A 12397-nucleotide genomic window follows, 5' to 3' on the forward strand; every position below is an offset into this window, starting at 1 on the left:
GAGAATCATCAAAGACCAAACGAATGAAGAAAAAAAAGCCTCGCCGACCAATGGCGGAATCTCCTACCCAGGCCTGTACCCAACGCCGGTGCCCTTTTCTATATAAAAGGCATGAAAACACAGGGAAAAAAAGGATGGAAGAGAAAAAAACCAAAAGAGATATAGAGAGGGAGGCGTGTCATCCGGTCCATCCCTGACCGGCATACATATTCCCCTGGTTTCCGCCGTAGCTGCCACCCATCCCAGACGCGCTGGAGAGATCGTCTTCGTCAAAGCCAAATTCACCACCTGAACTGGCTTCAAAGCTGCTTCGACCGCCAATATCACTGGGATCATCTGCTCCAGCGGAGATCTGATCCCATTGCAGCGTTGAAAGTGCAGGGTACTGAGCAAGCAGCGCGGCAGGCAGAACAAAGTTGCCTGAAGACTGGCCATCCATACCAGGCACGCCGGGCATGACGAGGGGCTGCGGGACCGGCTGGAGGTGACCAGCAGGCTGTTGTTGCTGCTGCTGCTCGATCATGACTCGCTCGCGTTCTTGCGATTCTTCGTCCAGAAGTGGCTTGATACACACGCGGCCGGCTTCAGATCTGAAGTGGCGGCCAAGAGCATCTGCACGTGCGAAACGTCGACCACACCCCCACTGTCCACTTCTCGACAGGTCGCCCCGACAGACGAACTTCTTTTCTCCCGAGTGCAGACCTTCGTGTCGCTTTCGGTCGTGTTGCCGCGCAAATGCCTTACCACAGACAGTACACACGAAGGGCCTTTCGTCTGTGTGAGTGCGCAGATGAGACCGCAGGTTGTATGCTCGGGTAAACCGCTTGGGACACAGTGTGCACTGGAATGTAGCCGGGTGCTTCTGAACTCGCTTGGAGTCGCCAGGCACGGCGCCCGGGCGCTGCGGATCGGCCAGATCCAAGATATAATTCCGGCTGTCGATCGAAGATGTCGAAAGACGTCGATTGGCTCGTGATGGTGATGTATCGCGTGAGCTGGGGCTACTGCGTGATTGACCACCTGTAGAACCGAGAGGGGAGAGGGATCGTGGAGAGGTGGAAGGTTGAGGCTCGAGACTGGATGCCGAACGTGCGGGTGACCGTGAACGGGAGGCAGGGTGTGTGTAAGGGTCGGATTTACTGCGCATACGGGATCCTGGACTAAAGGTTATTATTGATCATTTTGATGCTGGAAGAAATAACTCACGCATTGCTGGTGGGCTTAGCGAGTCCAGGCTTGCACCCGGCGGCCTCGACGGCCCAAAGCTCGGGATTCGAGAAGGAGGAGCAAACTCCACATTGATCGACGGGGGTGCCATCTGAGATGCCTGCCCCATGTCGCCCACCATATCGGTGGGCATACCATACATGTCTGACCCCGCCGAAGGGGCCTGGGGATTCATGTTGCCCGGAAGATAAGGCGCATTCGGCACCACATCTCCTCCCTGTTGAGGCATCAATTGCGGCGATATATACGGGCTGTGAAGCGGGCTGAATCCCTGCTGCTGCTGCTGTTCGGAAAGTGTGAACGACTCAATACCCAATGCATTATCATAGAGAGCCGGGTCATTCTGTGGTGCCAGCGACGGAGATGTGTTGTTATCAAGGCTATCAAAATCGTGCTGAGAGAGGTATGGGGAATGAGTGGCTGATGACACCTCGGACACCTCCGAAGGCGCTCTTCGGTGACCTTGAAAGGCAGTGTTGCTCATGACAGACTGCCAATCGTGGTTTGGCTGGGCGGTCAAATAGTTTGCCGCCGACGGGTCTAAAGAAGTATTGCGCGAATGTTGTGGGGTATAGAAGGTGCCCGGCGTGGAGCCAGGAGGCGAAATTGCGCCAGGCGACGAGTGGTGCTGGTCCTGTGGTGACGTTTGGGACGAAACAGAGGCATTGGACACCGGGCTGACCAGGTCGGCCGGATTAACCGCTTGGTTCATGGACTGCTGGCGCTGTTGCATCTGAGGATCCAGCAGCAAGGACGAGTCATATTCGGAATCGTTGACGCTGTTGGGACTGTGATTGGGGTAGCCGAACTCGAAGTCCGAGGGGTTGGTATTGAGGAGATTGGAGAAGTTCTCGTCGGGCTGCATTGAGCGTAGGCCAGCGGAAGACTGCTCGAGCTGATTGACAAAGCTCGCCTCGAACGACTGGGACATGGGCATGTTGCTTGTGTTGATAGAGGGAGGGAAGTTCTGCGGTGCTCCAGTGAGGTAGTTCGCGGAGAAGTTGTACGAGTCACCTCCCGCATTAGGGTTGCTATTTTCGAACGCGGGGGCCGCTGAGAAAGTCGACATGGAGGGGTCCACCCCAAGCGCACCTGAAGGATCGTGATATTGGGGTTGGCCAGACGGGCTAACACTGCGCCCCGGAGAGGTGGCCGATCCAAGGCCTTGGTCGTGGGAAGCCATGGTGTGCGAAGCGCTTATGATCCGTCAAATCGCGATCCGTGTCCAGCGGAGAGGGGTTAGAGGAGGATTATATGCGATAAGGAGGTGCTAGGAGTGGCGGATGTCGATGAGGGATGTCAGCTATCGCGCGCAAGGCTCATCGTCATTGGGCGGGCATCGGAGAAGGAGAGTACGTGAGGCAGACAGGAGGCGAGATGCGAGTGTGTGTGGGTTGCAGGGAAGATCGAGATGGATGAATGGTCTGCACGTGCCCAAGGCGGTCTGGCGCGAGTACAAAGTATGGATGAGATGGACTACTCGGCGCTTAGGAGATAGCAGAAAAGACCCCGGGAGTTAGTAGGGTTTAGTCAGTTGCAGTGCCACCGTGGGATGGGTATCCGAGTTCCAAATAGTTGGCAGATCCGCATGGGGGCCCGATGGATCGACACGACGAAAAAGACGGTGCCTAAGCAGCTCAGGGAATTGGCCCCAGCTGCCCTGCCCTACGGGAGGGAGCAAACAGTTGCAGAACCAACTACTTTTGCCCGGGCTCTGTCCGATGGATCTCCCCACATTTACTATGGAGCTACATCGATAGGAGATAGCGAACACCCAGTATGTATACTTACATACAGTAGATCATCATAGGCCAATTAATAACAAGGATTTGGTCTTCGGTCCTTGTGCTTCGAACAGTGATCCTACTACGTACTAGCCGACGGACAAGTTGGCCAGTGGGCAAAAAGCGGGCGGCTAACCGTCCTTAGCTCTGCACAGCCACCCAGCTGAGGTGCGCCAACGCATCTAACCCACGCATCAGGCATCAGCCCTAGCCTTGTTGCGGAGGCTCTAACGAGGCAGACTCGTGTGCCTTGCGGAGCACAGCTGCAGGATACATCAGTCCGGTCTTTTGATTCGGACCATGGAACACAATCATAATAGGGGTAACTATAGTAGCTACAGCTACTTGCTGTTTAGTTGATAGACTTTACCACATGTAGCCCTCTCTGTACTACTTCATCACTATCGCTGGCTAGAGAGTCAGCGATTGTCTGATCAACTAACTCGATCTGCAAAATAGTCCCAGCGTACACATTTCTCTGATTTCGCAAAAGAGGCAACTAAATGGGGCTAACCCTCACAACGACACCCTTGGGTCTCTCTCTTATATCTCTCCCAGTGTACTCAGACTCGCCCTTTCTTCGTCATTCGTATAACTAAACAACAAATTATCCGCACAACTACTCCCCAACCCAGCATTATTCACCCAAGCAGGCTCCCAATAATAAATGCCCAATCCCCCCGAAACGCCCTCTACAACGCTCGCCAAATCATCCAGGAATGTCTGCTGCCCAGCGACAGAGAACGGGATGCTCGTCAAGCCGGACGGGAACGCATACTCCGGGTCCGGACAGGAGTATGGCCAATTTGTCTCCACGACAAGTACATCCTTCCCATAGGTTGAGTGCAGGTTACTCAGACTCGTGCTCAGCAATGCGAGTGTTGCTGAGCTCGAATAGAACGGGTAGTATGATACGCCGATGTAGTCAAAGTCCGAAGAGACGAAGTCGGACCCGCTATCTAACACCTCGTTATAGAAATATTCCTGCTCGGACCAGTCCCATCCGTTGTCGAGGTGGATCATGATCTTGGGCGTTGTGGCCAGGTTGGAGTCCTTGACGCCCCATGCGCCGGAGTGGAGCAGACTCGCGATATTGGAATAGCTACTTGTCTCACCCAGTGGCCAGAGAAGGCCGTTGCGGATCTCGTTGCCGATGGACACAATCGCCACGGTGAGATCGTTCTCCGCGAAGGTGTTGCATACTTCCAAGGTGTAGTTGTAGAGTTGCCAGGTAAGGGTGTCGATGTCCGTAGTAGACCAACCGGAGGGCGTTGTCTTTTTCATCAACATCAGCGTCATAATTTTTTTCCTGAGGTCTAGGTACTGACCTGATCACTCGGGTCCGCCCACGTATCACTCAAATGCAAATCCAAATACGTCGTCATCCCCTGCGCTTGCACCCTCTTTGCCAGCTCGATATTATAGTCGAGATCGTACGACCCGTCACTGGGGTTCACCCACACCCGCTGGCGCACAGAGTTGATACCCGCACCAGCTAGAATAACCTCCAGGGCCTGTGTGGTCCCGTCTAGATTCTTGTATGAAATGCCTGCATCTTCTTCCACAAGCAAGGAAGAGATATCTGCGCCGCGGATGCTGAGTTCTGCGGATACATAGCCCGACAAAGCGGCTAGGAGGATTGTTGAGGAGACCATCTGGGTTGTTGTCAATTATTGATACACACAAAGGGAGAATGGAGAATGGAAGAACCGCCGGAACAGGACCTCCATTTCTATATTTCGATTTGATTCAAGCTGAAGGGTCCCCGCAAAGAACAAGGGAATTTTTCCGCACGCGTGTATCCCCTAACCAACCTGGGTATGAAACATCGGATCAGAGGAAGAAAAGATTCCCGGTGGGGAAAGGATCCCCGTCTCCTTATAGTAGAGCACGATTATATTCAGCACTCTCCGGCTTCGAAGAGTGGGGTTGGCTGCTGCATAAGACTAATTTGGGCATATTCTCCGTATATTTGCCGTCGGGGGGGATGTGCTTAGGGCTTTTATTGGTGGAGGAACAATCATCGAAGGTACGTAGCTTAGAGCTAAGGAGACGGATATGAAAAATGCGATTGAAGAACTTGCTTGGACGACTGGGCAGGGTTTATTTACTTGTGACTGGAAACTCCGCCGGAGAACATCCTCAGTGACTAGCGAAGCCACATTTTCATCTACAGAGGATAGATAAGACCACTATTGTTTCAAATGCTGGATTCATTTTCATGACAGAAATCTCATCGCGGATATACGCCTCCGCGCGCCACCCTCCCACCCATACATAGCAATTAAGCAAACAGAACCGCATCATGGAAATCATACAGGCAATCCTCCCATGAGAGAAAGGCCACGCCTCTTGCTGAAACATAACTCAGCCACGAAGGACGCGAACAGATGAAAGAAATGAAGAACTCCCAAGAACCCCGCCTAGTGTCAACATTACATGGAAGTAGGTAATCAACGGTCTTGAAAAGTCAAAAAGCCGGCCCAAAATGAAACTCGAGGCATGTGTAGATAAAGTGAGACAAGGTGAGTATGTGTGGTGTCATCTTCAAGTCATGTCACCGAATTAAACAGTGGCAGATGTATCCAACGCATCTGGGGACATCAGATAGCGCCGAAAGAAGGCACACACACGCGGAGAGAAATGCAGATGTAAATGCCACCCATGCGAATGTTATATGTACAAGCCATATAGAAGAAACGAAGGTCAACAAGCTCTAGGATATCATGGGTACCGGGTATGCGGCGCGGCAGAAAACCTGCAAGCCAAGAAAAAAAGGGCAATCGAGATGATATACAACGGCCTCGCAGTATACAGGAAATGTGGGAGTGGTGCGGATGGTAGTGGTATACGTGAGGGATGTTGAGAGGTGGTAAGCAGGGAGTATGTAAAGAGGCCGGAGGGCTCAAGCCGTGCATGCGCAACGACACCGCTCACTTATTCCCAGTCTTGACCGGTGGCTTCTTCTTTCCTATTACAAGAACCTCGTCTTCTGAATCACCCTCATCCTCGTCATCGCAGTAGTACCTTGACTCGTCATCCTCTGACGGGCGAAGTGTACTCGAGTGATGAGCTTTGACCGTCTCACCAGTGCGGAGGATAGAAGGCACTTGGGTCGAGGAATCAGAACTCTTGTCCTGGAAGAAGCCATCTCCAGAAAGAGACGAAGCCCCAGACACAACAGAGGGGATGCTAGGATGAGAAGCACTTTGAGACATGCCACTGGTGAAATCATCGGCAGAAGAGGAAGAGATGGTGGCGGCGGAGGGTGTGGAGGTGGTGAGACCACGACCGGGAGGGTCGACGGGACATCCAGGATCCGGAAGTGGAGGAGCCGGGGGTAAATGGAGAGAGACGTTTGATTGTATCTTGCTTTCGACTGTAGATGCCAACGGACCCCGGTCAACACCTGGTTCGATGTCGCTCCGCCGGCGCCGTAGAAGCGCTTCTTTGGTGAGGGTTAATGATTCCGCAGAGGACTTGCCCGCTAGCTGCTGGGATCGGTTGCGCCGATGCACGGCTGCGGGGGAGGAGGCCCTGGGCTCTTGGCGGAGACACCGGCTTCGTGTTGCCATAGACCGTTGCTTCGCACTTGGCCAATCGCCGAAGCAACACTGACAGCAAGGCTTGGCTCTGCGTGACGATCCACACCTTCCAGGGATGTCGAGTCGCCAGAGGGGGATGAGCGCCGACTGCGGCTGCCACTTTGCATTCCCCGTGATATCCGCCGAGATCCACTGAAGAGGCCGCCGAGACTGCCAGTCCCCAGAGCTTCGATAATGGAGGAGTTGCCCGTGCGCGGTCGTACTGTGGGGGTCGTGTCGAAACTGGACTGCCTGACAGTCTTTGCAGACTCTGCGGTCGACATGGAAGACTTAGCGCGTCTTGGAGGTCCCGGACGTGGAGTCAGGATAGGAGCTGGAGTAGCATTGGGCTCAGGGACAGTCTTGGTATCGAAATACGAAGGCCATTCTCCTTCTTCTACTGGACTGGCCGTCACGCTTTGAGCCAGGGGGTGTTCGCCTTGGCCGCCACACTTGAGTGGCCGAAAGAATTCCTCGTCTCCTCGCAAACTGTGCCGGCGGCTGTCCTGCGAGGCTTTGCCGAAAGTACTGCTCGTCGAGGCAGAAGATAGCGTGTCCGAAGATGGTGTGGTACTCGATGTTCGCTTGCGAGATTCCTTGTCCTTGGACCGACCTCCAAACCACTTTGCCACGTTGGACCGAACCCGTTGAATGAAAGGAACCTTGCTGACAGCACTGGTGACTTCTTCGTTCGACACTTCGATCCTCTTTCCTTTGCTTTGATAGCCGGGATCTGTTTCCTCGATCCACGATCGGGGGTTGGGTAGGCCGTGAAGGGTCCAAGGGTGGTGCTTGATCTCCTTCAGAGTGATGCGCTTGATCGGATCCTTGGTCAGCAACCGACGAAGTAAATCATAAAGCTCGTCATCAATCTCCTCATAGGCTAGCTCATCATTGCTGCGGTGGTTCCATTGAATAACAGTGGAAGACTCCTCTCTGACGACAGGGACGAGACGCTTCCGCGGGATGAAGACTTCTTTCTTCACGATGGTCTGGAACATGCTGTATTCATCATCTGAGACGAAAGGCAGACGGCCAAAGATCATCCCATACAGGGTGACACCCAGAGACCAAACGTCGATGGCACCGGTAATTTTTGGGATGGATCCGATTGTCTCGACAAAATCGTCGCCGGTGTAGCACAGTTCCGGAGCGTAGAAGGCGGGGGTTCCAACGGTCTTGGATAACTCGCGAGCATCATCCAATTCAGCCGCACCGGTCTCGTCCACTTGTTCCTCCTCGTCATCTCGAATAGGTCGACCCAGGTATGAGACGCCAAAATCAGAGATCTTGACGCGGTGGCTGCTGGTTACCAATAAATTGGCGGGTTTGATGTCACGATGGATGATCCCTTGGTAGTGAAGATACTCCAACCCGAGGACAGAGTCTCGGAATGCGTTGCGGGCTTCGGTAATGGTCAAGCAGGGGACATAGGACATATCATCTCCATCTGCAGACCATTCCGGCTCGGAAGGAGCATATCCAAAGCTGCTGGATGCAGTGCTGAAGCGTCTCTCGAACGGATAATCGACATAGGCGCCATACATACTGCCTTCGACCGCAGCCAGGGACTCGTGAGTGGAAGAGAAGGAGGCACTCGGGGAATTCTCGTCAAGGATGGCCGTCGAACGGGTGGACGTCCGCCCGAGACCCAGTCCAAGACCAACACCCTCCTCTTCTTCATCTGACAACTCCGCACCGTGCTCCAAACTCCAGGCGGGAATGGGCCCCTTTTGCGCATCAGCAGCCTGCGCTTCGATGCGTTCACGTGCTCGTCTGCGTTGCCGACGCAGATGCTGAGCGGTCCGGATAAATTGATGGCTCTCTTCCAAAAAGGCCGGGGTATCGGGGATTCCAGATTGCTCGCGCTCGAACCGGAGTTTGTCCACGTGCACAATCTCTCGAAGACCCTTCTTGCGCCAGATGATCTCACCGTTCTCGATATATTCCAACACGATGTAGACCTTCTGTTGGTTGGGATCATCGATGACTTCGAGCAAGCTGACCACGTTCGGATGCCGCGCTTTCTTCAGAATAGCGACCTCTTTCTTGACCTTATCCTCCGGGTTGCCCAGCTTGCCTAACCGACGCCGCTTGGAGTACCGCTGAACGATTTTGATGGCCACTTTCTGCTTGGTGGTCACATGCCGACAGAGCTTGACTTTTCCATGCTCACCACGTCCAAGCTCCTCCAGGATCTCATATTGATTGATGACCTTGTTACCCGTGACCAAGTCACGATCCACTTCGACGGTATGCGTTTCTTTCGGCGGTTGTAAGTGGCTTGGGTGGAGGTAGGGGCTGCCGAGGGAGCCTTCCTCGTCTGAACCCAGCGGTGGTGTTATGCGTGAGCTTCGCATCGAGAACAGTCCTGGGCTCGACACGGGAGTATTGCCCGCGGTGCGAGAGACACGCGGACGCGACACATGAGGGATGGCTTCTACTGGCGATGTATAGGAGCTCCGCGACCGTAGGTGTGGAGGTTGCCATGTTGGATGAATCTGGGACTGTAGACTAGCGTAGGATTGGTCGGGATACACTGGGTAGTCGCCCTGGGTTTCAGAGTGTCGTGAAGACCGACGGGGGCTGCGCCCAGCGCTGCCATGCTCCGATCGGGCATCCACCACACTATCTTCGTTCAAAGCCTGGAGAGAGCTCGTGGAGGTGCGGGCCGAAGAAGACCGAGAGAGACCATAAACGTGAGCGAAGGCCTGACGAAGGGCGCCTCCCTGTGCATCGGCTGTGTCGGTCGCTGGCGGCAATTTGGCGGCCGATTGTTTGGAGACGGCCGGTCGGGCATCGGCCCTGTCGCCTGAGGCGGCGGATAGAGACGGCAAGGACTCGTCCGACCTGTTCAGGTCCCGCTTCGGGTGGTCTCCCGAGGCATGGCCATTCCCAGTGGCGAGCCGGTCGGAGTCCTCCAGGCCAGCTATCGTGGACCGATGATCCGACATGTTCGACTGTTTTTTATGTTCGGAGGGAAGTTATGGGTGCGAGCCAACGGTGCCGGGGGTGCCGTGGACCATCCTTCTGTTTCCTCGCGTGGATAGTGTTTTGGGGGGTGGAATAATTATTCACGACTAGCTGATGATGAGCTCTGTGGGAAGGCACGAGTTGACCGGCATTACTCTCGCTGAACTTGACGAGGGGCGACCGGCATGCAGGTAGGAAGGCGACGGAGATCAACCGTGTTCCGGACAGCGGCGAGGGTGGATGCAGAGAGAAAGAGTCGAGGTAGACCTGCTACTTCCGCACGTGTCGACAATAGGGATGGAATGAGTATTTATAGCACGGTCGTGTCGTCGAAGTGAGGGGGGAAGAGGATGGTAGGATGAACGGGTATTGGGGCGAGATCGGCCGGCTTGGATAGGGAGAGGGAAGGCAGAGAGAGTCGAGATAAGTCCAAATGAATGGAGAGCGAAGACAAGGACCGTCAATGTTTCCAGGGGAGAAGGGGAAAAAAGAGCAGGGTGGAAAAGTAGTCCGAGAGCCAAGTAGTGGGAGAGAAAGGGAGGATGAGTTGGGAGTGGATCACCCAGGTTGGCCGAGTCGAGCCAGCGAGGATCGGAGTGCGCGGTGGGGCTGTCAGATTTCTCTCTTCGGCCGACACTCCGGTGGTCCGTGTATACTGGCGAGCCGTTGGGATTTACTTGATGATGATTATTCGAGAGCCTACCTCGATCGTGGAGGGATAGACTCGACTCGTGTGGCAAAGCTCCGCCGTGCGAGCGCAGTTAGGGTTTGCCCGCCAAGAATGGATTACGTCGAGGACTTAATGCGCAGTAGTACTACGATGGTACCAGGGTTATCAACCTGCCACATCTTGCCTTGCGTCTCCTGGGCCACACCCATGGTCTTGCCTTGTGCTTAATTTTCCCGGCGACAGTATCCGCCACTCGACACTCCACAACGAGCTGGAGAGCAAGAAAGTCTGTCGTCGACCACCGCGCATTCTTACAGGCGGGTCGTGGACCCCAGGAAAGTTAACTGTCAGGATGGGCTGAAGCGCTAACAACTCACCCAGGGGCATTCGGCAAGTGCACGACGCTGTGGCCGTCTTGGCCCATGGCACGGACGGGGCCAGCTGCAGGACCGAGAGGGTTGGGCCTAGGTGGCCCCGAGCGCCCGTACCCAGTGTCTGTGCGCCAGCCGACGTCATTACCATTAAGGGTCTGGCCTCAGGCTCCTCAACGGTCGTCGCTAGTGAGTCCGAGTGCCCATGATTAGCCTGACTCCCAATGTCTTAGCATCGATGATTTGAAGGTTGTCTAGATGGGGAACATGACAATGCGCAGGCGGTCGGATGGTGCGGATGGTCCAGGCCAACCATAGTGTTGTGGAAGTTCAATGTAGACGAGAGCAAGAGTCTCATGAATACGGCTAGGCAAACTGTACCGCTCATTGTGAGACAAAACAATCTGCGAGAGCAAACTTGGCTGCCTCGTCAAAGGATGTTTGTGCTCGTGGTCGCCTGACAGACCTAGCAGTCTCAGAGCTATATAACCTGTTCCTCCACTCTTCTTCCTTGTATCGACCCTCAATCCAGACAGACACTCTCCTTATATACATCAACCAGGCTGGTCTGATCCCATCGCCGGGATGCCCTTTTGAACGGGTTCGGGCATTCTTGTGTTACTCGGCCATCCTACACCCGAATCTTGCATGATATAGCCTCTGCTACGCTGCTGTTATCGCCGTGTGCCACCAGACGGCGCTCACCTACCGCTGGTTGCAGAAGGCGACGGACTCTGCTCCATGACAATATGAACCAGCAATGTATATTCTCGACTCTGCCGTAGTCGGCATCGGCTGATCTCGAAAGTCTTGCTCTAGACTGTATGCTCCGCCCTGATGCGGCAACTCACGAAATTGCTCGATCAAAAGATGAACCTTATGTTGATTTCACCCGGTTGTGTCGCTGTTATCGACTGCGTGGCCGCAGCCATGGGTGCTAAGCGGGCCCAGGTAAGAACTCATAAATAGGAGAGTACTGGCCTAAATTAATTATCTAATAGGTCTCAGAAATACCTTGAGACTGTCTTATTTCTGCTTCGTTACGCAGCTGATCCCGAGAGCGTTCTCTACGGGGTTTAGAATGCCCTCTCCTGACATGACAATTGCCCTTCAAGAAGGGGTATATCACACGTCCCCAAGACAGGCATACCTCCCACTCTGGACAGAGAGGGTTTGCCGCTCGCCCCAACCGCCAGGTTGCCGCAGTTCCGCCAGAAGATCCGCTCCGCTCCGCGCGCAGCCAATGTCAAGAACAAGAACACCGAGGCCGCGGATGAGGCGGCAGTCGCTCAGTCGACCCTGTAAGGTCCTGGCTGCTGTGAGCGCGGCGATCGCAGCGTCGCCAAAGAAGACCAAGGACTCCCTGAGCAGTCGCGTTTGAGGCGTGGTTGTCAGATCTGTATATGTCCCAGTATCCACGAGACTGGACGATGCTTGCATAAGGATACGGAGGTTTTGATTGCGTTCCTAGACGAAATACAAGATCGACACTCTTGGTGCAGCAGCCAAAGCTCTTATCCTCTATATGGCGAATTTCTGATCTGGCTTCTCCTCCAGGCCTTCAACGCCGAACCCAATGGACTGGTTCACGCGCCGAGACGATCCACGCAGTGGACTCTATAGTCCTCACAAAAGACGCAGCGCGCGGAGAGTGCGTCAGGGGACATCGGAGTTGGCCCAGTGGACGGGCCATGCGATAGACCGCACAACCCGTACCTATCATAGTCTAACAGACCAACTCATACTCTTGGTATTTACCGGCGTATGCCATTTACCTGGTGCTACCAA

General features: G+C 54.4%; 5 protein-coding genes across 5 annotated transcripts; 1 reads left to right on the plus strand and 4 right to left on the minus strand.

Annotated features, from left to right (window-relative positions):
- Nucleotides 1-178: 178 nt before the first annotated feature.
- Nucleotides 179-2410, minus strand: crzA (putative C2H2 transcription factor Crz1; the record flags this gene model as incomplete). The annotated part of the gene is made up of 2 exons (XM_056974161.1): nucleotides 179-1155; nucleotides 1207-2410. The coding sequence occupies 2 exons, from the start codon at nucleotides 2408-2410 to the stop codon at nucleotides 179-181; spliced, it is 2181 nt and encodes a 726-aa protein (XP_056839278.1).
- Nucleotides 2411-3554: 1144 nt separating this feature from the next.
- Nucleotides 3555-4666, minus strand: N7510_002235 (arabinogalactan endo-1,4-beta-galactosidase; the record flags this gene model as incomplete). The annotated part of the gene is made up of 2 exons (XM_056974162.1): nucleotides 3555-4286; nucleotides 4340-4666. The coding sequence occupies 2 exons, from the start codon at nucleotides 4664-4666 to the stop codon at nucleotides 3555-3557; spliced, it is 1059 nt and encodes a 352-aa protein (XP_056839279.1).
- A 1278-nt stretch (nucleotides 4667-5944) lies between these two features.
- On the minus strand, nucleotides 5945-9549 carry N7510_002236 (putative serine/threonine protein kinase; the record flags this gene model as incomplete). The annotated part of the gene is made up of 2 exons (XM_056974163.1): nucleotides 5945-6531; nucleotides 6570-9549. The coding sequence occupies 2 exons, from the start codon at nucleotides 9547-9549 to the stop codon at nucleotides 5945-5947; spliced, it is 3567 nt and encodes a 1188-aa protein (XP_056839280.1).
- An 805-nt stretch (nucleotides 9550-10354) lies between these two features.
- Nucleotides 10355-10754, minus strand: N7510_002237 (uncharacterized protein; the record flags this gene model as incomplete). Its single annotated transcript, XM_056974164.1, has 2 exons — nucleotides 10355-10455; nucleotides 10616-10754. 2 exons carry the CDS (start codon nucleotides 10752-10754, stop codon nucleotides 10355-10357), a joined length of 240 nt encoding a protein of 79 aa, XP_056839281.1.
- Nucleotides 10755-11479: 725 nt separating this feature from the next.
- Nucleotides 11480-11914, plus strand: N7510_002238 (uncharacterized protein; the record flags this gene model as incomplete). The annotated part of the gene is made up of 3 exons (XM_056974165.1): nucleotides 11480-11560; nucleotides 11618-11683; nucleotides 11750-11914. 3 exons carry the CDS (start codon nucleotides 11480-11482, stop codon nucleotides 11912-11914), a joined length of 312 nt encoding a protein of 103 aa, XP_056839282.1.
- Nucleotides 11915-12397: the final 483 nt, after the last annotated feature.

Source organism: Penicillium lagena (genome assembly GCF_028827675.1).
Source record: "Penicillium lagena strain IBT 129212 chromosome Unknown utg000001l_segment0_segment0, whole genome shotgun sequence".
Taxonomy (NCBI): Eukaryota; Fungi; Ascomycota; class Eurotiomycetes; order Eurotiales; family Aspergillaceae; genus Penicillium; species Penicillium lagena.